Below are 25,232 nucleotides of genomic sequence, written 5' to 3'. Positions count from 1 at the left end.
ACCAAGTGATAAAAGAAAATGGATTTACTCGATCGGTCGAGGAACCATGTCTATATATCAAGTCGAGTGGGAGCAAGATTGTTTTCCTAATATTGTATGTTGACGACATACTCCTGATTGGGAATGACATACCTCTCTTAACTTCGGTGAAAGTATGGTTGAAAAACCATTTCCAGATGAAAGATCTGGGTGAGGCAAAAAGAATTCGGGCATCCGTATCTATCGAGATAGATCACGTCGGATGTTATCTCTCGATCGGAGTCTTACATAGACAAAGTCCTAGAGAGATTCAGCATGACTAACTCCAAAAGGGGGTTTCTTCCCATGGCTCCAGGGGTGCATTTGAGCAAGTCTCAGGCACCAGAGACACCGGAAGAGAAAGAGCACATGAACCCGGATTCCTTATGCTTCGGCAATAGGATCAATCATGTATGCCATGATATGCACACGTCTGGACGTGGCATATGCATTGAGTATGACAAGTCGATTCCAACAAAGATCTAGGTAATTCACATTGGATGGTCATCAAGAACATTCTTAAGTACCTACGGAGGACTAAAGATTGGGCATTGACTTATGAATCGAGATGACTCGAAATCTCGATCTTGATTCGTTTTACTCTTAATGGCGCTTGATCACTGGAAGAGTTCCAAACAAAGTGTTACAAAGAGATTCTACGACTGAGTCCGAGTACTATGTCGCGTCTAGACATGTACAACGGAAAGCTCATCTAATCCGAGATTACGTGGAGCAAAAGGAAGTAGTGATAGAAAAGATTGCTACACATGTTAATATAGCAGATCCTCTCACTAAACCATTACGACAAGATAAGCATGAAGGGCATGTCAATTCCATGGGAATTAAACGTGTTCCTAAGTTGTAGTACTCTTTTATGGATCAGATTCATTCCCTTTTGTACTCTATACAACATCATCGTTTTGATATTTTATATATTTTGTTTTTCATGTGGAATTGTGCGACAATTTTTGAACACCACAAAGTGAACTGAACGAACATTATATTTTTCAGTCCTTAATTGCCCACATGAGCTGATAACTCTGGCAATTATTTTGTGACGTTGGTTGATGGTGGGTTCAACGAGCCATAAGTCAACCGGTTGACTGACCAATCACAGAGGCGATTTATACGGATATTTCGTAGGACACAATTGTGACATCGACGTGGAGTCCTAAATGTTTTATAACATTCGTTGGCCGGTCGTGGATAGGACTTCCATGGTGATCCTAAGAGTCGATTCTTTTGACTATCGACTGTCTCTTGAGACTAAGGCCGATTTTGGGTGACTTTGGTTTCTTTCTCACGGTCATCCGTAACAGGGGCCAAGTAGATTTTTTTCTGGGTCATTTCATGTTGTGCTTAGATCGGAAGGAGTCGAGTTGAAGGAAATATTCAGCCTTTATCGTACTCGATATTTCTCGGGGCCACTCGAGGAGTCAGAATCGAAATGCATGGCCATGCTCGGATCTGATCGATTGTAAAATACGACCTTTGCGGATCCGGATCCGCAAATTGTTTTACATTGAGTGGGAGAAATTTTAAATGAATATGAGAATCGGTTATCGCACATACACTTGTACGGACAAGTGGGAGTTTGTTGGAGCTTGTGTCCTCCAATTAGTGCGGATAACGTCATTGCACATACACTTGTACGGACAAGTGGGAGCTTGTTGGGGCTGGTGTCCTTAACAATTAGTGCAAGGACTTATAAACCTCTAAAAGGATCAAAGGGCATACTTTTGGTATTATTATCGGTTGATCCACGTTTATCAATAACGGTTGGCTTGCTAGATAAGTTTGACGTTATTGTCATACGGATGGCGGTGATCAACTGGTCCCTAAAAGTCACACCTATAGGATACGTTTGAGAGACGTGACAGTATGAAAATACAGTCATGTAGATGCCAAATTTGACTAACCAGTTAGTCTGAGTTATTTGACTAACAATTAGTCAAAATGTGATGTTGAGATATTTTATTTAATACGGATTAAATAAAAATGGCTAAGACGAATTAAGCGGTTAATTCGTAAAATTAAATATAAGCGATTTATATTTGATTAATGTATATTGAATAAATATAATTATACAATATCGTCTTTGTCGGACATGTATTAATGTTTCAACTAATCCGTATTATTAGTTGATGCTTTAATAACCGATAACCGATGACGATTTATGATAAAACCGTGTCATATACATTTAGCGATTTACGAACCGGACCATGAGCTAATTCTAAAAGGAAGTGGAAGCCCACTTCCCAAGGCCCTCTCGGTTTGGCCGAATTAGAAGAACAAAAGGGAGCCTCTCCTCTTGTTTAACCTAATGGTCATTTGTGAAAAATAATTATGGTTTTGATGAGTGCTTTCCTCTGAAAAACCTAGATCTCTCATCTAAGAAAACCTAACACAAATTCTCTCAATATTGCAAGGCAATTAGAGAATTCTCTTCTAGCACAAGGGCATAATCTCAGACGGTCTTGGGTGTTTCGATTAGGAGGAAATCTCTGTTGATTTCTGATCTTAGGCCAAATTCTCAAGGACCCGAGGTTGTTTCTTTATTCCTTATCGTTTCTATTGTTATTTCGTTTATGACTATAATTTGCATATTAAATTTACGTTATAGTCCTATAATTTAAGGGTATTATACGGATATTACCCCACAAATAACAACATGAAAAGCAAACTCCCACTATGAAACTCAAAATCTGTTGATCCTTTTTTCCATTGAACCCACTTTTGTGCATGGTGGAGAGTGAACGACCTTTCTTCTTGTCTAGGCAAGAGGGGGAATTCCGCGATCCTACAGTGTTTCTTACACCATAGGGAGAGTACTCTTGACAAAATCATTTAACGATTGAGGACGAAAGTACCCTAGCTTGACACAACTTGGAGGTGAATTGTTGGTATCCTCCTAGGCTTAGTAACTTGAAGAAACCATATCTATAATGGAGTGTTTACCCTTAGATTGCTTCCCTTCTAGATAATTTCCGCCACTTAGATGAGGAAAGTGGCTATTGTTTTGTAGATGCATCCATTACTTATTTTGTGTGGTTATGCTTGGATGTATCGCCATTTTGGCAATCCCCACGTTGCCTTGCAAGAAGGCACCCTACCTCATGGATGTCTTGTTGTGAGTTCAAGGGGCGGAGTGAGACCCGATATTTGTCTCATATCGGTTATATTAGTCGGCTAGTTTAAATAAAGGTCATAGTTTTATTAACCTCTTTACTCGGGACGAGCAAAGGTTCGGTTTGGGGATGTTTGATGTGACTCATATTTGAGCACATTTAGTCCCCAAATTAACCTCGTTCCCATGCTTTCTAGCATATATTAGGGTCATTTCTTATCTTTAGTTTCCATTTTTCATATTCTTTGAGGTTTTGTGTCCTTGGTAGGAGAGGATCGCGAACCTTGTATTTATGGAGCGAAATGGAGCTAAATGGATCGCATCTAATGACCGAGCATCCAAGAGGAGACCGACACTAGAGGCCTAAGCAAATCAATAAAGTGAAATGGGCAATGATGAAAAGATCCTTGCATCCCCAACACGATCCATGCGGATTGTTAAGGAGCCAAACAAGAGGAGAACCTTGTGCCACGATCCGAGCGGCCTGAGCTCAGGACGAGCGTCCCAGAGGCAGTCCGAGGGTCTCCTAGACAATCCGAGCGGATCTTCTTACAGGACCAGCCGTGCATCAGTTGAGGACGAGCGGATCCTGGTGGGAGTTGCAAGAACGATCCGCGCATGTCCCTTGGGATGGGCAAGATTCTTAAGTTTTTCTTAGGGTCTTAATAGTCATTTAAGCCCTTAGTAACCCTAATTCTTGTACTTAATTTTAGTATAAATACCCCATTGTACTACCTAGATTATCATGTCAACTTAATCAACTCTTAATATCATCTTAATCCTCTCTTAATTTAGTTGTAATACACATTTTAATATTAATTATATCTTAATCTTTCCTTAATTTCTCAATTATTCTTAGTTTTATTTGGGTAATTAGAAGACTATTTGGGTTTATTGGAGGATTGACAACCTTCCATAATTCATCAAGTACTTCTATTATTCTTTGCTTTATTATTTGGATCATCTCCATAGGTATAATCCCTTTTTACCTTTGCTTAATTATTGTTAATTACATCATTTATTCATCATGTTTTGCTTTGTTAGTATGATTGGCAACCTTATTAGCATGTTAAACTTGATCATGAGTGAGTAGTCCTTTATCTAGGGTTAATGGGGAATTAGGGGAAACAAACATGGGGATTGATCTATGCTTAATCTAATATGTTTTCATAATTAAATTGCTTACTTGTTGTGATTTCAACCTATGCACATGTTATGTTCGATGAAATGCTAGACTATGAAACCTTGCATTTTTTTTACCATCCCTTATCTTTTCAATGAGGCTTGTAAGACATAAACCAACTCGAGCCTCATTAGACCATGCATAAGGTTGAATAGGAGGAGACTAAGTCGACTTGTAGGTGTTGTACAGTCTAGACGACTCGGCTCCAGGACCTAAATCTTCCTAGGGATTGTAAGATATACACTAACTTGATCCCATCACAACAATAAGTGCTTGCTTTTAATTGAGAACATGTTTGTATGATCTATTTCCATGAATCCCCTATGAACCCATGACACCCTAGTGCCTTTAATCATTTGTTTACAAACCCCTTTAATTGCTTTGCTTTGCTTCCATTAATTTACATTCATCTTGCTGATTAGTTTAAACTACATCTCATCTCAACCCAATTTGTGACACCCTTAAACATAGCTACTTGCAATTGACAATTCTAAATCAATACCCGTCCCTTGGAATCCGACCTTTACTTACCTCTTTACTAAGAGTAGTTTGTGAAGTTATAAATATTATTTTGGTTGGTAGCTTTGACGACGAGTTTATAACCGAGCCAGTGGGTTAGGAATTAATGGGCTTTTTGATGGCTAACCAATGGCCCCATTATTACTGAACAGTTTTCACATGTCTACTTCCATACTTAGAGTCGACTCCAGCCCACTCCAGCAAGGTATATAGAAACTTGCTTACACAAATGAGAATTTGCATTTCACCTTTTACTTTTTTTTTTCGACAACAGTAACATATTATATAAGAAAAAAATAGTTTATACAATACCATTACAATACCAAGTGAGATTACAACTAAGAAAACACGTAATACGAGCAATACTACTTGAAAGATTGACAAGAATAGAAGACATGGTAGAATCACGCAACAGACTGAGTAGTCGGTTATTGCTGATTTGGAAAAGAACGTTTTTTAGTCTGAAATACGAGGCAAAAGACATAGCCTCAATCAGAGCTAAAATGTTGATTTGAAGACGAGAAGAGCAGAAGCCTGTTGGCACCTTGTGAGTGATGAAATCATTTCGGTAAACTTTAAACGAACCGATCAAAGTACTCTTGTTAAAAGTGACCTCCATCAGAAAACAGTGAGCAATGTGATGCGGAAAAGAGGAATCAAAGCTGAAATCTGGAGATCGGAAGGTAGATTGATCAAGAACTATAGAATTGGAAATGAAGGCATGCTGTTGTTTGGAAAGAAGAGCAACCTCGTAGATAATCTCATCAGGGCAAACCGATTTTTCTCTAAAAATCGCATTATTCCTATGCTTCCAGATTGCATATAGGGTAAGAGGAAATTGCAGAAGATGCAGTTGTTATCAGCTGCAAAACGAGTCAAGTATCGCAAAAATTTATGAAACCAAGAGTAGAAGGAGATGTGTGGATTTACCTCAGATCGTATTCCAAGAATACAGGCAGCCCACACCCTTTTGACAATGTCACAATCGTGAAAAAGATGGTTTAAAGTTTCACAATCCTTATGACATAAAGAGCAAATGGGATGAATCGGCAATCCTCTTCGAATTAAAACGTCCACAGTAGGCAGGATACCATGAACAACTTTCAAAGAAAGAGTTTGATATGTGGTTGACAAGGAAGGCGCCATATTAAAGGCCAATAGAATTCCCGATGGACATGTGGGCAATGTGAAGGAACTGAGAATAAACTGTTGTGTAGAAGGAAGGAGTAACCTGAAGAAGAGGAATACTTTCCGTCTTCAGTGAATTTCCAGTATATGTAATCATCCATAGGTTCTAGGGGAAGCTCTAAAGCACAAATTTTTCTTCCGGAAACAGTGTTTAAAAATTTAAACACAATCTTCTTGTTCCAGTCTGACGAGTCAGGCAGGAGGTCTACGAAGCGGATATTATGAGAATGGAAATAATCCTTAAAGTGAGGTGTATCTCCCAGAATCCAAGCATCGTTCCTGATATTAATAGATTTCCATTACCAAATTTTCAAGCAATTCCAGCCCGAAGTAGAATTGTATTTTTTGCAACTCCTTTCCATGCGAAAGATGCTGCCGAATATTGTGAAATCTTCCGTGGGACCGGGAAATCTTTCTGATATTTTGTACAAAGGATCCTAGAAATAAGGGAGTGAGGCTGATGATGGCAGCGCCAAAAAGTCTTGGATAACATTGTTTGACTTACAATAGTAGCATTTTTAATCGCAAGGCCACCTTCCCATTTGGGCATCTGTAAGGTTTCCGGTGGCAACCAATGCTGAGCGCGTTTGTTTTTAGATTTTTTCCACCAGAAAAGATCAATAAGATAATTAATCTTTGTGGTGATTTGCAGAGGTATCAGAAGAATAGAGGCTACATGAGCCATTGATGCCATCAGAATAGAATTTATAAGCAAAATCTTAGACATTTGGGAAAAGTTACCTGGGCCCCAAGAGAATCTTTTGCTTGAGACTTTGTCTAACAGAAATTGAAAAGCCCCTGTTTCCCTTCTGCCAAGATCAATAGGGACACCAAGATAAAGACCGAAGTTTTGTTTTGATTGCACTTTCAAAATATTTGTGATATGCTCCTTGAAATCATCTGGTGAATTGGAACTAAACTTGATATACGATTTGTGGTGGTTGATCATTTGTCCAGATAGTGCAGAAAAAGAATCCAATATACTTCGTAAGGACTCACAACTAGACAGAGTCAAGCGGAGGCACAAAAGGGAATCATCAGCATATAACAAATGCGAAATAGTAGGGCTGTTTCTGGATAGTTTAATACCTTCAATACTCCGCTGCGATTCCGCTTTCATAATCATAAGAGAAAGGATTTCCATGCAAAGGATAAAAAGGTAAGGTGAAATGGGGTCACCTTGACGCAAGCCACATTGAGGAAAAAATTAACTGGAGGGAGTTCCATTAATAAGCACCTGCAGTGAGACCGTTCTGACACAAGATTTAACAAGTCGTCTGAACTCCCTTGGAAAACCATAGAGTTTGAGGACATGGAACAGAAACGGCCAGGATACTCTGTCGAAAGCTTAATTCATATCCATTTTGATCACTCCAAAACAACGAGAACCTCTCTTGCGTTGGTTAATGTAAGTAAGAAGTTCATGCGCAAGAAATCCACTATCACTGATGAGACATCCATGAATGAAGGCATTCTGATTTTGACTAACAATAATGTCAGTCACCTTTCGAAGCCTGGCAGCAATACATTTAGGGGTTGTACGGTAAATGACATTACAGAGACTGATAGGACGAAACTAAGATATAGTTTCGGGATTGTCAACCTTCGGAATGAGAACAATATGAGTATTATTCCAAGCCTGAATAAAAAGCCCCTTATTTAAAACCCAAAGGACAGCTGAGGTAATATCATCCCCAATGGTGTTCTAGAACAGTTGATAAAAACGAGGTGGAAAGCCGTCAGGGCCTGGTGATTTTTTGGGCTTCATATCAAGGAAAGCCTTCTTTACATCATTGGAAGTGAAAGGCTGAGACAGGTAAGATCGCTGCACAACATCTAGCTGAGGAAAGGATAAGTCATCAAGTTCAGAGAAGGAAGCTGATTGATGTGACAATGTAAATAAGGTCTTAAAGTGAGCCAAAATTAAATGAGAGAGATTAGGCTCAGAAGAAATCCAAGAACCCGTGTCATCTTTCAACGAAATAATTCTAAGCCGCTTTTGCTTTGATTTGGCTCTACCAAAAAAAAACCAGTTGAAATGAAAATCAGATTTAGCTCTCTGATTCCGGAAGGAATGCTGAAGGTGAACATTATGCTCAGTGTCAGAAAGAGTGCGAAGGTAATCAGAACCAGATGAGCAGTCATGAAGATGAGAAGCCGAGATTGATAAATCCTGCAAAAAAGAACTCCAATCCATCATGTAATGATGGCGATTTTGGAGCACCCAATTTAGAATCCCATTACGGATTTGGGCAAGTTTCTTGAAGACAGAAGACATAACAGAACTAGAAGAAAAGGTATGCCAAATAGACAGAACAAGTGCCTGAATCTTCGAGTGATCAAGACACCAATTATCCACCCGGTAAGGACGTTTTGGTTTCTTGATCTGGGCAGTTAAATCAAGCACAATAGGGGCATGATCCGAAAGAAAGACGTTAAGATTTTGAATTTGGGCTTCCGGAAAAGTAATAAGCCAGTCTTGTGAAGCATAACCACGGTCTAGACGTTCAAAAATAAGGTCGGAAGTATCTCTTTTATTAGTCCAAGTAAACTGAGGACCAAAGTATGGAAGCTCACAGAGAGAGGCATTGATTCTCCAATCGTAAAAGGCTTTCCAGCCTGTAATGTTAGAAGATCCTCCGATTTTATCAGAATGAAATTCAAGTTGGTTAAAATCACCAACCATACAAAACGGAGAATACACCGAACAAAGCTGGTTCATTTCTTGCCAAAAACTAGCTTTGAACTCATTACAAGACTGACCATACACAAAAAGAGCAAACCATACATACTTCAAACTATGATTTGTAATTTTACATAGTATGAAATGATGATCTACTACAATAGGTAAAACATCAGATCTATCATCCCACAACAAAATTAAGCCACCACTTAAACCAATCGAATCTATACCACAAAAATTGGGCAGGTTCAAGGAACTAGTTCTTGACACACTGTCCGCTAAGGAGCACTTGGTCTCTTGAAGAAAAACTATGGAAATATCATAGTAGGGTACGGACCAACGTATGTACGGAATAATAGGGGCATCCACACCACCCAAGCCCCTACAATTCCAAGAGAACATCTTCATCGATCTAATGGTGGCAGAGGCAGGCCTGCCACAACCCAATTTTGTGAAAGATCAGCGACATTTACCGGAGAAAAGAGACTAGAAACGCGCCAATGATCTGCAGAGGTATAACAAATATTAAGTCTTTTGTTAGGAAAATAAGAAATAAAGCCCCTGGATGACTCTGCTTCAGAAAAAAGGATAGTTTGCATTTACGAGCAGCTCTGGGAGAAGATATAGAGGGATCCTCAGAGGAAGCAGAGGAGCAGAAAGACGGCACACGATAGCTGAGGTTGGAGATATCATTGAGAAAATTTGAAAAATCCAATGGCGGAAGTAGGAGACATAGAGGAGAACAGAGAACCAGAATCTTCAAGCATAACCCCATTATCAGCCGGAGAAGATGGAGAAGTAGCCAGAGAAGAGGAGGACTCATTCTCATTCTCACCTTTTACTTTGTTTAGGAACGAAGTACAATTAGGCGTCATTCGTATTCATCATGTCAATGGTGATGATCAAGTTGCAACACTCTCACTAAACCGTTGTCAAAACTGCGCTCCATGCCTTTGTTGGAATATGTGTCCTTCGACAATAATGCGATCACAACTGTCGATCATGATGATCACATGTTTAAGTCTCATTTTAAGAATACATGTGGGAAGTAATATTTTACAGTTAACGGGTCCACACATATCGGTAATGATTGGCTGACTAGAGTTTGACATTACTATCGTGCGACGGTGGTGATCAGTTGATCCCCTTAGGTCATACCTAAAGGGTAACACTCTTAATTGAATATTTAATTGATCGTATGACGATACGGGTTAATTAAATTACTTAAAAATTGACGGACGATTTTGGAAGTAATATTTACGTGTCTCATTGTAATTTGATTAAATGAGATACGGTCTAAGTGATCGAATTGTTTTATTACTTAAATGAAATTATTGTTTACGGAAACAATTAAAACGGAATGAATAAATTGTTATAAATATAGAATGTTGTAAATTTATGACTCGGGAACCCATTGCAGTACAAGTAATTATGAATTACTAGGTTAATTTTATAAATGACATATTTTATTAATATGTTGATTTTTAATTGTTAAAAATACATTTTATATACATGATGTCATGGAACATGTTACATGTGACAAATTGACAAAATAATGTGTAAAATGGATTTATCATTTTACACAATATGTACCGAAATATTAGGGTATTAAGTGTGCTTTATATTTTATTTAAAAGTGTAATCATCACACTAATACCTACTCTTACATGCCTACATTTTATGGGTAAGAGAAAATGCCATGCATTGGCCTTGTTCCCTCACCCCACCCGGTTTTGTCATAGAGAAAGGCCGAGGGTTTTTCTCTATAATTTCCCTAATATACACTACATGAAAACTAGTGTATTATTCATTCAAAACCCATCTAAAACTTATAGAAATTTTAGAGTGAATATTACTCCTTCTTCCCTCTTCTCTTGACCGAAAAACAAGAGACCAAATACAATATTTTGGGTCAATTTTAATAAAATTAATATTGTTCTAGCTCAAATAATATTAGTTTTAAGAGGTTATCTTGGGTATATATCTTTGGGAGGGATTCTATCTTTGAATCCTTGTTCTTCCAGTTAAGAGGAAAGCTCAAGAACAAGTGAGTAGGAGAACTCATTTGTGCCCATATATCCGAAAACTCAAAGTAAGAATGACGATTTCTTCCCTATGTTTATTTATGTTTGCATGCATAAGATCACGAATTAATTTTATGACTAAATTAAATTGTAACATATATGAATATGTTGTATAATGAGATATAGATTTCTAACAAGCGGTATCAGAGTCTTATGTTGTTTGCATGCAAATCGGTTATAGTTTTTCCGAGTTATACGATTAACAAACAAAACTTATAAATTTGTGTTTATTATGGTATATCACGAAATCAATTATGCATGTTAAAGTTTTTGGTCCTAAAATGTTTTAGGATATTTTTTTTTATTTAGGGATTTTTATTGTTCATTTTATATAATAATGGCATTAAAATGCGATTTTTATGATAGAAATGTCATTTTTGGACTAAAAATAGCTAAACTTCGATTTTTCCCGTGATTTTTGGATATGTTTTCACATATATTATCTATTGATGACCTGTAAATTTTCATAATAAAATGAGTTGTTATGCACGAAATATGGATTTTTCAAGTTAAAATCGTATTTAAATGGGAAAATAGGTTAATATGAGTAATATTTCGAATCTGGTCATGGAAATTTAATATATTGTCACATGCAATTTTACAAGATGTGTGTAAAATAATTGGCTATAACTAAGTCTTTATGCATGATTTATGAATTTTTGATGAAAAATCACATAAATAGTGACTTTAATTAGTGAAAATTGCTAAGACATACTTCATGACTAAGAAAAAACGTCACATATTGCATTTTATCATATATTTCAGATCTAAAAGTGAAAAGTTGATAAAAATAATTTTTCTCATATTTTTATGGTAATAATTGATAAATCCGATAAACCGCATCATTGTTTTTCTCGATAATTTTCGAAATTTTTAACCTATGTTTTTGAGCATTATGAGTGTCATGGTATTTTTCCAGAATGTTCATGAGTTTAAATTTCAAATTTTGAATTTATTTGAAATTTTATGATTTAATTTGAAGTTTATGGCAAATTTTTTGTATTTTAAGTCCTTTTATGAACAATATTAAGAAATATAAGTTAATTATTGTCAATATGTTAGTGGAGACTAATTTTAAGTCCGAAGATGGTTAGGGTAATTAACTTATACATAAATATGATTTTATGTAATTATTGTGATTTTAAAATATTAAATCACGCAAATCTGTAAAAACCGATTAATATACGATATTGGCTCCTTAAAGGCGATTTAGCATAAAATTGGGCATGATCATATATATTATAATGCTGCATTTTATTGTCATATTTTAATTTTATGTAATTTTTGAATTATGTAATTTTACTTAGTATGCCTTAGTTTTTAACTGGTATTGCCCGAAATGTATGGGAATATCGATTCGGTTGTAATTTATTGTGATCTCGTATCACCGTTTTGTAATTTAATAGATTTATTTTATTTTAATTACAAATGTATAATAGGAAATTATGTAATTTATTATGTAATTTATTTATTCCGGAGTTCCTTGAAGATGATGCCACTCGAGAAGGCGATCCATTAAAGACGGTGTTACCTCGAGATGCGTGCCAAGACCGAAGTTCAAGGGACCAATGGAGTTGGTTTCCGAATTTGTAATAGTTTATTAGATTTACTTTTCTAGGAAGGCCATACTAGGATTTAATTTATGCTTTGCATTTTTATATATGTTGCATGCATCGCTAAATCGTCATAACTAAAACATGAATTATCATTTTAAATCGAGTTTATCGACCGTGTCAATTACAATTATCGTAGTTCACCGCTTTAGTTCACTTAAAACGTGATAGATAATAAATTGACATGACCTCTCGCTAAAATAAACAATTGAGACTTAGCCTTACCAAAAAGTAGAAACCATGAAAACCTATTTCGTGAGGGAGTGCACTCGGCCACACCGGGGTACAAACCTTGTTACGTAGGGGAAGTGGGTGATAAATGTCTATCCACCGAATTCATGTTGATGAGGGTTTCATCGGCCACACCGTGCCCAAGTTAATGTGGGTTTGGATCATGGACACATTTATTCGAAATTTGGATTGAGCTCAACGGAAGTATTCGTGACCGTAGTCGCATGTGTTCCGGGCTATAGATAAATATTAAAGTAATTTTATCGACCAAGAGTTCTAAAAGTAGAATCGATTAAAGCGTTAATCCACCGAGTTATATTGATAAGGGATTCATCGGCCACACCGTGCCCAAGTTAATATGAATTTGGGTCTTGGAATCATTTATCAAGTTGGGTAGAGGTCACTAGATAAATGCAATAAAACTTGTTTAAATTAAATTTTTACGAGTGTTATTATTTTTGAAAACGACAAATGTTTTATTCCTTTTATTTTTGTTTTGTAGACCACTTTTATTTCTCATAACAAATGGCCTCACCAAACACCAACGCCACACCTCTCACTAATGCTTTATGGCTCCGATCCTTCATGGATCGTTGTAAACTTGAAAAGAATGGGTCAAATTTCTCCGATTGGGATGCCCAACTCAAATTAGCCGCCTAAGGTGACGACAAGCTTCGTTACCTCACCGAGTCCTCTCCACCCGAACCTAATGCTAGGTCGAGTGCCGCCACTAGGGAAGCATATGAGGCTTACCACAAAGAGTCCGCCGCAATGAAAAATGTGTTGATTTTTGCGATGGAGGCGGATCTCCAAAGGAGAGCCTTTAAAATGGGCACCGCTAATGAAATCTATTCCAAACTTGTGACAATGTTTTCACAAACTCCGAGGATCGTCCAATATGAGGCGGCCTCGGCATTCTTTGATCTCGATTTCAAGGAGGGCCAAAAGGTTAGCCCTCACATGCTCAAATTGATGGAGCTAGTCGAGACCTTGAAAATTCAAAAGGTTGAAATCCCCAAAGAGCTCATTGTAGATAGGATTCTACACTCCTTATCCAAAGTCAAAGCATATGTTCAATTCCGGGTGAATTTTAACATGCAAGACAAGGACGTGTCTCTTGAAGAGTTGCACAAGTTACTTGTGCAAGCTGAAAGAGACATGGGGTTAAATGTTAACCCACCTAAGGATGTGCTTAACATAAGCACCAAGAGCAAGGGAAAGTACAAGAAGAATGGGAAGAAGGGTAAGAGGCAAGCTCCCACTTTCACCAAGGCTAAGACTTTTGAAGCTAGCACTTCCAAGACCAAGAAGGGTCCTCTTGATAAATGTCATTATTGTAATGGTGTTGGACATTGGAAAAGGAATTGTTCCAAGTATCTTGGTGACATCAAAGTTGGAAAAATCACTCCAGTAGGTAAATGGCTATCCTTTCTTTTATGTTTCTAATTCAACTATGGTATTTTGATACAAAGTTGTGATAATGTATCCCCTTTTTATTGTAAATAGGGCCTCCTTCAAGCAAAGACAAGGGAAAGGAAAAGCAAGCTTGAGAAATCATCAAGGAGCTAGGAGTAGCTTCCAATGAAGCTTGGCTTTTTATTATTGTCTTATTTTAAATTATGTTTCAGATTTTTAGAACTATTTTGATTTCCGTGTTCGACATGGAAATGGTTGATCCTTTATAAACAATGGTTGTAGTTTGGATTATGGTGGCTTGGTTTTCAACCCAAGTCACCCCTTTTATCGTATTTCCTTGTTCTAAAAAATTCGTCTTTATATGCTTGCAAATAGAAACATATGATCATCCACTTAAAGTGATCCATCGACAACTATAATGATGGGATTCATTATATATCCACAAGCTTAAAGCTTGTGTATGGTCAATTATAAAGTGATGTTGAGTTGATGAACTCTCCTAAAGGAATTTAAATTACCAAGTACACTCATCAAATCTAAAACTATTAGTCAATCTATGAGATAGTCCTCCTTATACTTCAAAATGATTATTTGTGTCTCATAAGCTATCTTTGAATCACTAGTATATTTATTCTAAAGATGGAGTGGGAGAAAAATGAAGACACAAAGAATACAAAGATAATTTGTATACTTGAGTATATGAGATCTACGAAAGTAAGAATGATTTGTATACCCAAATAGAAAGTATACATGAATAGATGAGATCTATGGTCTCGAATAGATGAGATCTACATGACAAAAGAGACCAAGTGAAGAAATCAAAAGAATATGTTCACAAGATAACTACACGAGGAGACCAAAAGAAAGTTTTGGAAGAAAATGACTAAAGAAAAGTCTTATCAAGAGATTTAGCTAGTTTATGAACAACTTTTGACCAAGAGTTTTAATATTGATATTTACTTAAGAGCCTGAATAAAACAAAGTTGCATCCTTGAAAATAAATGAGATTTATGACTAAAAGTTGCAAAGAAAGATATGCCGATATCTTCAAGACCTAAGTTAAGTGTTAACCGTGCTAGTGTCATTACTTAGCCCCATTATGAAAATGAAATGGTTAAACCTCCTTCCGAAATGGGGTATTTTGAGAAGGACGTGTATTAAATGAAATTCACATTTAAATAATGACATTGCTACGCATCATTTTAAAATGAATGAGTTAAAGATTAAAAATCTCTTTCCATAAGTTTAAGATTAAAACCTTTTCAAAATAGGTATTTTGAAAGGATATGTTGGGTACATATATGGTTTGAATCTTAATAACTTGGCAAAGCAAATTGTATTTCAATTCTTGAAATGTTTCGATTGAGTAGTCAATTGCGAAACATATGGAATTAAGTGGGAGTTTGAAATTTTCATGTGAAGACATGAAATTTAGTGGGAGCAATCATCTTGTAAAATTATAACTCATTACTCATTGAGAATGACGAGCTAGTACTATCTTCACGAAGTATTTGAGTTTTCAATTCTGGATGAAAATGGACTATGATGAATCCAATCACATCATGGGATGTTGGATAAGTATTGAGATATACACATAAAATCAACGAGAAACGTAGGTTACTCATGTGAATGAAAATGGAATTACCATTAGCAGTCATGGTTATTCATTGAACCTAAGAATGGTTTATCACATGATTAGAGATTGCTAATATTTCCGCCATTAGAATAATCATGCACATGTCCAATAATGAATCATATGCTTAAGAGCATGATGACTCATTGGTAAGCCATAAAAGAATCGTCATGAATTCTCGAGGAGAACTAATGAGCTGTGCTAGTGTTTGACAGAACACTCTGTTATGTGACAAGAAGTTGCACGTATTAAAGTTCGAAAACGCGAAAGGATTTATGAAAATCCTAAGCTATTCAAGCTATTAGGAGAAATAAGAAGTTGGAAAGATACTTAGTTAAAGTAAGAAGTTACTCAAAACTAATATTTTCTAATATGCTAGGACTTATGAGAAGTGTTAGGCTAATCATCTTGACAAATGTTGCAAGACCCTACAAAATGTATACCTAGTGCATTGCAAGCTGGTAGAACGCTTGACTAGTGCAAGTTATATCATCCACCACAATTCGTTGGTTATGTGATAAACAACAAGAAAGTTCTTTCAAGATAAAGAACCTAAACCTAGGTTGGGAACCTATATGTGTACTTGGTAAGGTTCATGCTATGAGAGATAACATGAATATAAAGGATAATGCAATACAAGAAGTTCGAACACATGGACACATGGTATGTTAAACTTCTATTGCAATCGACTAGTGTTTACACACTTACGATACACATCACAAGGTTATAATATGGTATTGACTACCCGAATGTGATGTCGACATTCGTCGTTTGAGTTATTATTAACTCACCTTATACTTTGTTACATCCAAACGGGTTGTAGAGACAATTGAACCCCGTTAAAGTGAACACGGATTAACATAGTATTCGCCCATAGTCACTTGTATGAGGTGACGTCTCGAAGTGACCTGACTGTGATGCGATTGATGGCAAGTTCAAGTGCCATGAAGTCATGTGAGATGACTAGTCCATCACATAGGCAGACTGTTAGGAACACTTTGTCGGGCCTTATGACCGCTTATAGAGTTCTGGCAAATTTATATAGCCTGGTCGTGGCGAGAGCTACTATAGTATTCTAATGAGTTGATTCTTTTGACTAAAGACTGTTCGCCTAAGATGGCACAGTTTCAGATTAACTTTGATTTGTGTTACTACGACCTTCGTAAATGAGGTCAAATGGGCATATTTTGGGTTATGATGGCTGTGGCTAGTCGAAGGGAATAAGTGCAATAGGAATTGTCCACCCCTTATCAGGGTTATAACAATATCTCAGGGCCACTCGAGGAGTAATGAACTGGAAATGCGTGGCCACGCTCGGAAGGTATCTATGGTAGATAAATCCGGTCAATCAGTTATTCTCCAGATCGAGGAAGCCACTCTCGATATGATCACTTGCAAGTACGACCTGAAAGACACCTTGCATTGAGTGGGAGATAGTAATAGGACAAGAGAATTGGTGACGCACACTTGTCGAGGACAAGTGGGAGATTATTGGAATATGTGTCCTCCGACAATAATGCGATCACAACTGTCGATCATGATGATCACATGTTTAAGTCTCATTTTAAGAATACATGTGGGAAGTAATATTTTACAGTCAACTGGTCCACACATATCGGTAATGATTGGCTGACTAGAGTTTGACATTACTGTCGTGCGACGGTGGTGATCAGTTGATCCCCTTAGGTCATACCTAAAGGTTAACACTCTTAATTGAATATTTAATTGATCGTATGACGATACAGGTTAATTAAATTACTTAAAAATTGACGGACGATTTTGGAAGTAATATTTACGTGTCTCATTGTAATTTGACTAAATGAGATACGGTCTAAGTGATCGAATAGTTTTATTACTTAGATGAAATTATTGTTTACGGAAACAATTAAAACGGAATGAATAATTTGTTATAAATACAGAATGTTGTAAATTTATGACTCGGGAACCCATTGCGGTACAAGTAATTATGAATTACTAGGTTAATTTTATAAATGACATATTTTATTAATATGTTGATTTTTAATTGTTAAAAATACATTTTATATACATGATGTCATGGAACATGTTACATGTGACAAATTGACAAAATAATGTACCAAAATATTAGGGTATTAAGTGTGCTTTATATTTTATTTAAAAGTGTAATCATCACACTAATACCTACTCTTACATGCCTACATTTTATGGGTAAGAGAAAATGCCATGCATTGGCCTTGTTCCCTCACCCTACCCGGTTTTGTCATAGAGAAAGGCCAAGAGTTTTTCTCTATAATTTCCCTAATATACACTACATGAAAACTAGTGTATTATTCATTCAAAACCCATCTAAAACTTATAGAAATTTTAGAGTGAATATTAATCCTTCTTCCCTCTTCTCTTGACCGAAAAACAAGAGACCAAATACAATATTTTGGGTCAATTTTAATAAAATTAATATTGTTCTAGTTCAAATAATATTAGTTTTAAGAGGTTATCTTGGGTATATATCTTTGGGAGGGATTCTATCTTTGAATCCTTGTTCTTCCATTTAAGAGGAAAGCTCAAGAACAAGTGAGTAGGAGAACTCATTTGTGCCCATATATCCAAAAACTCAAAGTAAGAATGACGATTTCTTCCCTATGTTTATTTATGTTTGCATGCATAAGATCACGAATTAATTTTATGACTAAATTAAATTGTAACATATATGAATATGTTGTATAATGAGATATAGATTTCTAACAGCCTTCACATTACTTACTGATATAGGATTCATTTGCACCAACTTCCTCCCTTATTTTCATACTTTCCGACTCAATTCGAGTCGGTTTTATACGTTTTTCCTTGCATTTTGTACCCCGACTCCCTAGTCTATGATATTATGCCCCTCTTGCAGGTTTTGAGGCGGGGATGGAGGAGTCAGAGAAAAGGAGACAGTTTGATAGGCTAAGTATGAAGAAAGGAGAAAGTTATGCTGAGATGAGCTCCCAGCCGGTAGGCCAACAACCGGTCAGCCAGCTGGGACTTTCCCAACATACTTCGCAATGCAAAATGGGTGAAATTTACAGCGAACTCTCAACCGGTCATGCCACCGGCAGCCGGCCACCCGGCTGGGAAAACATGAAGAAAAGAAGAAGGCTAGAAGTTACAGCGAACACCCAGTCGGGCCAGGCACCGGCAGCCGGTCCACCGGCTGGGAGTACAAGATGAAGTCCAAAGTCAACTAAAAGGAAGAAAAAGTCAAATGCACCCCCGGCCGGTGGACCACCGGCCAGAGACACCTGATGACTTCAAATTCCACATTTTCCTTCCAGCGAACTCCCAGCCGGGCCAGGCACCGACGACCGGCCCACCGGCTGGGAGTCCCTCTTCCGAAATTCAAGCCCATTTGTATTTTCACCCTAATTGTAGTGCAACCTATAAATACCCCTTCCCTTAATCATTTGTAACATATACCCTAGATCTGAAATTATTCCCTTAATCTTTATGCAAACCCTTAATCAAACCCTTAATCTTTCCTTAATCAATCATTAATGACTTCTTATATTAGCTTAGAATTAGTGTTATTTAATTGTTTACATTTGGTATTGGGTTGTTAATTCGAGATTGGTGAAGATTATTCTTCTATATAATCAAAGGGTGCAACTTTGTCTTCAATATTGGTATAATCTCTTCTCTATTGTTGTTCATCTTTCATTTATTTACATATTGAATTGTTTAGTTAGTAGAATTTGCAAACATGTTTCCCCTTGCTTGTTTTATGCTAAATTCTTCATCTTTTGCTTACGTCACCATGAGTATGTGTGAGTAGTGCCTTACTAGGATGTAGGGGAATCCCTTGTAGTGATAAGGAAAGGCTTTTGGCATGGATTAATGGTAATTCTTAGGTTGTTTACATTTACTACTTGTTATGCACATAAGGTGTTTGTAGAATTGTTCAAATGAGTAAGTTGAGTTAATTCTTCTAACAATCTATCCACTATTTGAGTGAGTAACTTAAGTAGTAATTAGGATTTGATAACAAGTTTTGAGTTAGGTTAATTGAATGAGTAAGTTGGTTAATCTTGGCTCAAGTGTAGGATTTACATCGAGCGGTTGGAATCTACATGTTGTAACAACCTAGATAACCATTAGCCCATGCCTATTTCCCGTCTCCATACTACTTGGGTGAACCTGACTGTCATAGTCTCTTTAAACATCGTTTAGACAAACTTAATTGTTGCTCAATTCCTACTTGTTTTAGTTTACATTCTAGTCATTAGTTTAGAACTCAAACCACCTCTTTTTAGATCGAACTAAACTAGTTATTGAACAAGTATTCCTAGTGCCACAATTTCCGTCCATTGGGTTCGACCCTTTTGCATATTACAACGAGCAATCGTTCACTTGCGAAAGGAGTAAAGATAAAATTTCCTAACAAGTTTTTAGCGCCGTTGCCGGGGACGGCAATATTGGATAGGATTATTTGTTTTCATCTAGCTTAGTTCTCTTATTTGTTGCTTGTTTGTTTTCTCCCCTTTGTCCTAGTGCATCTCTTGCATTAGGACTATTTGATCTTTTGTTAAATGCATGAATAGATGCTACATCGGACCTCTTTTCCCACTTGATCACGAGATCGAGAAGACATTCCGGGCAAGAAGAAGATTAGCTCTTTCGGCAGTTCGAGGATCTCCACCCATTTTTAACCCACCAATCAACCACAATTCCACAATTGATAACTTAAACCAACCACCCTCTTCCTCCACTCTATCACCACTTCACATTCCACATAACTCTCCACCTCAAAACTCTCCCATTGATTCACCACAAAATTCACCAACACATTCACAACATTCCAACCATACAAACGATACCGAATCTCCACGAAACAATCTCATAAACGAAGACATGGCGGACCAACCTATGGGTTATTATAATAGGTCGGATCCCAACCGTGCTTGTTCGGCTATCAACAATGGAGCCCTTGCTCCCAATACATTTTAACTCCGACATCATGTAATCAACTACATGCAACAAGACACCTTCCATGGGATGAAGAATGAGGATGGACACCAACATCTCACCTCTTTCAAAGAGAAAGCGGGTTCCATTAAGCACAACGGTGTGACGGAGGAGCAAATTCTCTTAATGCTCTCCCCCATCACCTTGAAGGACAACGCTAAGAAGTGGTTGAATTCCCACGAGCCGGGCACGTTCACTACTTAGGAAGCTCTATCCAAGGCCTTCATCAATAAGTTCTACCCACCTTCCAAGACCGCAAGAATTTGCCATGAGATTCAAACTTTCAAACAAAGACCAATGAAAACTCTAAGTGAAGCTTGGGAGCATTTTAGAGACCTCCTCTCATCTTGTCCACATCATGGCATCCCAAAATGGATGACCACCCAAACCTTTTTCCAAAATCTTGAGCAAAGGTTCCGGGATATGATCGTGGCGGCGTCCGGTGGAAATTTTGATGGAATGAATAACGCTCAAATCACGGAAATGATTCAAAACATTTCCGAGATGGAGAGTAGTTATGCTAGAGATGTGGACTACAAAAGTGAAGGACCTTCCAAGATAGAGATAGAGTATAAGGCGAAATTGGATACTTTGACAAAGGAATTTGAAGAGTTCAAATTGGCAAAGAAGCATGGAGACTCGAAGCATGCCAATGAGAGTGGACCTAGCCATTGCAAGGTTTATTACGTCCAAGAACCTAGGTCTCCACCTATGCACTATCCCCCTCAAAGGTTTTGCGATTATTGTGGCGGTGTGGGGCACACCTTGAGTATTGTTCATCTATTTGATGTGACTCATATTTGAGTACATTTAGTCCCCGAATTAACCTCGTTCCTATGCTTTATAGCACTTATTTGGGTCATTTACTATCTTTAGTTTTCCATTTTGCATATTCTTTGAGGTTTTGTCTCATTGGTAGGAAAGGATTGCTAACCTTGCATTTATGAGCCGAAATGGAGCTAAATGGATCGCACCTAATGACCAAGCATCAAAGAGAAGACCAACACTAGAGGCCTAAGTAGATAATAAAGTGAAATGGGCAATGCCGAAAGGATCCTTGCATCCCCAACACGATCCTAGCAGATTGTTGAGGAGCGAAAGAAGAGAAGCAGTCTGTCCAGGAATACGAGCGGATCGTGCACGATCCGAGCGTCCCAGAACACCAGGATCTGGGCGTCTTGTTCCCAGGACGAGTGGCTTGCAGCGCCAAGAGCCGAGCGTCTTCCCCAGGAACTGAGCGGACAACAAGGCAGAAGAGCCCGTGCCATACCACGGGACGAGCGGACCGAGGCAGGACTAGCAAGAAGATCCGCTCATTTCCCTCGGGAGTAGCATTTCCTCAACTTTTCTTAGGGGCTTAATAGTCATTTAAGCCCTTAGTAACCCTAATCCTTGTAACTAATCTTTAGTATAAATACCCCTTTATACTACCTAGATTAGTATCATCTCTTAATTATTCCTTAATCAACTCTTATGCTCTCTTAATCTATTTTCAAGTTAGTCTTAATTTAGTTGTAATACATTTCTCAATATTAATCACATCTTAATCTTTCCTTAATTTCTCTATTGTTCTTCCATTATTTTGGGTAATTAGAAGATTATTTGGGTTTATTTGGAGGATTGACAACCTTCCATCAATCATCAAGTACTTCTATTATTCAATGCTTTATTATTTGGAATCATCTTCATAGGTATAATTTCTCTTTACCCTTGTTAATTATTGTTAATCACTTTCACTTATTCATCATTTTTTGCTTTGTTAATATGATTGACAACGTTATTAGCATGGTTAACTTGATAATGAGTGAGTAGTTTTCTTAGCTAGGGTTAATAGGGAATTAGGGGAAACAAACATGGGGATTAATTCATGCTTAATCTAATATGTTTTCATAGTTAAATTGCTTGCTTGTTGTGATTTCAACTTATGCACATGTTATGTTTGATAAAATGCGAGCCTATGAATCCTTGCATTTTTTGATCCATCACCTATATCTTCAATGAGGCTTGTAAGCTTATACACCAACTCGAGCCTCATTAGACCATGCATATAGTTGAATAGGAAGGATTAAGTCGACTTGTAGCTGTTGTACAATCTAATCGATTCGGCTCCGGGACCCAAACCTTCTTAGGGATTGTAAGATATACACAAACTCGATCCCATCATAATAATAAGTGCTTGCTATATAATTGAGAACATGTTTGTATGATCAACTCCCATGAATCCCTTATGAACCCATGACACCCTAGTGCTTTTAATCGATTGTTTACATCTCCTTTTAATTACCTTGCTTGTTTTCATTACTTTACTTTCATCTTGTTAATTAGTTTAGACCAACTTCATCTCATCCCAAATTGTGACACCTTAAGACATAGCTATTTGCAATTGAGAATCTTACATCAATACCCATCCCTTGGGATCCGACCTTTACTTGCCTCTTTACTAAGAATAGTTTGTGAAGTTATAAATATTGTTTTGGTTGGTAGCTTTTGATGATGAGTTTTAACCGGACCAAAAATGGCGCCGTTGCCGGGGACGGTGTTAAATTGATTTGATTTTCATTAATTGTTTTTAGTTGTGTCTTTCTTTACCTTGGGGGAGAGCACTTCCTCAAGGTACTTCTCACCTTTTTACTCTTAGTGTACCTTGCAAGATGGATATTATAGATTGTTGTGTAGAGGACCATATGAGTACTACCGTCATCAAAGACCCTTTGCAATCATTGGAAGCCTTAGAAGCAAGTGAGGCCAAAAACAAGCATTGGGAATTGGAAGTAGACCTCCTAGAAGCCGCTCTAGCCAACAAAGAGCTCACCTACGAGCAATCCATGTTGATAAATAACATTCTTGAGGAAGCATCATAATTCACTAAAGAAGAACAAGTAACCAATGATCATATCATACAAGCCGAAGAGCTAGACGAATATGTCATGGAATTTGAGTATGAGGAGCTTGAGGAACAAGTCAATATGCCATGATAATGGAATGTATAATTGAAATGGAGCATGTCCTTAGTGAACCTTCAATGGTAGAAAGTGAGGTACAAACTCTAACTCTCAAACCCCTTCCCCAAATTTGAAGTATGCTTACCTTGATGAATCTAAAACCAACCCCGTGATTATTAATGAAAAACTTGATGAGAATCAATTGGAAAGTTTGCTTGATGTGTTAAAAGAACATGAAAAGGATATAGGTTATAGTCTAGATGACCTTAAGGGGATAAGCCCCAATTTTTGCATTCATAGAATTCATATAGAAGAAAACCATAGGCCTACCATCCAAGCCCAAAGGAGACTAAACCCTCATATGCAAAAAGTTGTAAAAGCGGAGGTTATGAACTACTTGATGCGGGAATCATATATCCTATATCGGATTCTTTGTGGGTCAGCCCCGTTCAAGTGGTACCCAAGAAAGGAGGTACCACGGTGGTGACAAATGATAAGAACGAGCTAATACCCACAAGGAAGATCGCCAGTTGGCGTATGTGTATTGACTATCGTAAATTGAATTCCGCAACAAGAAAGGATCATTTCCCCTTACCATTCATTGACCAAATGCTTGAGAGGTTAGCCCCTAACAAATTCTTTTGCTACCTTGATGGGTACTTGGGATTCTTCCAAATCCCGATACACCCGGATGACCAACACAAGACTACTTTCACATGTCCCCATGGTAATTTTGCATATAGGAGAATGCCTTTCGGACTATGTAATGCCCCCGAGACTTTCCAAAGATGCATGATGAGTGTCTTCTCCGATTATCTAGAAACCATAATGGAAGTTTTTATGGATGATTTTATCTTTTACGGAAAAGATTTTGACTCTTACTTACATAACCTTTCTCTTGTATTGCAAAAATGTGAAGATGTTAGCCTTGTCATGAATTGGGAAAAGTGTCACTTTATGGTCAATGAAGGTTTTGTATTGGGTCATTTAATCTTGGAAAAGGGGATCGAAGTTGACAAAGCCAAAGTTGAGGTGATAGAGAAACTCCCACCTCCCGTGAATGTTAGAGGAGTGAGGCGCTTTCTCGGTCACGCGGGTTTCTATCGCCGTTTTATAAAAGATTTCTCAAAAATCGCGAAACCCCTCACTCAACTTTTGCTTAAAGATGCCCAATTCCAATTCACTAATGAGTGTGTTGAAGCCTTTGATAGAATCAAGGAAGCATTGATCTTGGCACCGATCATCCAACCACCAAATTGGGAACTACCATTTGAGATCATGTGCGATGCGAGTAACTACGCCGTTAGAGCGGTTCTTGGCCAACGGGTAGGAAAAGCCTCGCATGATATCTATTACATAAGCCAGACTCTTGATGCCACCCAAGTGAACTATGATACTACCGAGAAGGAACTCCTTGCCATTGTCTATGCACTAGACAAGTTCCGTTCCTATTTGCTTGGATCAAAAGTGATTGTTTTCTCGGATCATCGTGCTCTTAGACATCTCTTGATAAAGAAAGAAGCAAAACCAAGATTGTTGAGATGGATTTTGCTACTCCAAGAATTTGATTTGGAGATAAGAGATAAGAAAGGAGCCAAGAATGTGGTAGCGGATC

General features: G+C 37.5%; 1 protein-coding gene and 1 non-coding gene across 2 annotated transcripts; both read right to left on the bottom strand.

Annotated features, from left to right (window-relative positions):
- Positions 1–7,740: 7,740 nt before the first annotated feature.
- On the bottom strand, positions 7,741–9,126 carry LOC141648966 (uncharacterized). The gene has a single exon (XM_074457671.1). It carries the CDS (start codon positions 9,124–9,126, stop codon positions 7,741–7,743), a length of 1,386 nt encoding a protein of 461 aa, XP_074313772.1.
- An 11,807-nt stretch (positions 9,127–20,933) lies between these two features.
- Positions 20,934–21,040, bottom strand: LOC141650255 (small nucleolar RNA R71). Its single transcript, XR_012546298.1, has one exon. It is a non-coding gene; the product is annotated as a small nucleolar RNA R71 (small nucleolar RNA).
- Between the last annotated feature and the right edge of the window lie 4,192 nt (positions 21,041–25,232).

The sequence above is a fragment of the Silene latifolia genome, chromosome 3 (genome assembly GCF_048544455.1).
Source record: "Silene latifolia isolate original U9 population chromosome 3, ASM4854445v1, whole genome shotgun sequence".
Taxonomy (NCBI): domain Eukaryota; kingdom Viridiplantae; phylum Streptophyta; class Magnoliopsida; order Caryophyllales; family Caryophyllaceae; genus Silene; species Silene latifolia.
The sequence above is the reverse complement of the archived record's forward strand: the minus strand, read 5'-3'. Positions and strand labels throughout refer to the sequence as shown.

What these genes read in the sequence shown, in the direction of transcription:
- LOC141648966 (XM_074457671.1), bottom strand. Translation starts at nt 9,126, where the DNA reads ATGAAGATGTTCTCTTGGAATTGTAGGGGCTTGGGTGGTGTGGATGCC.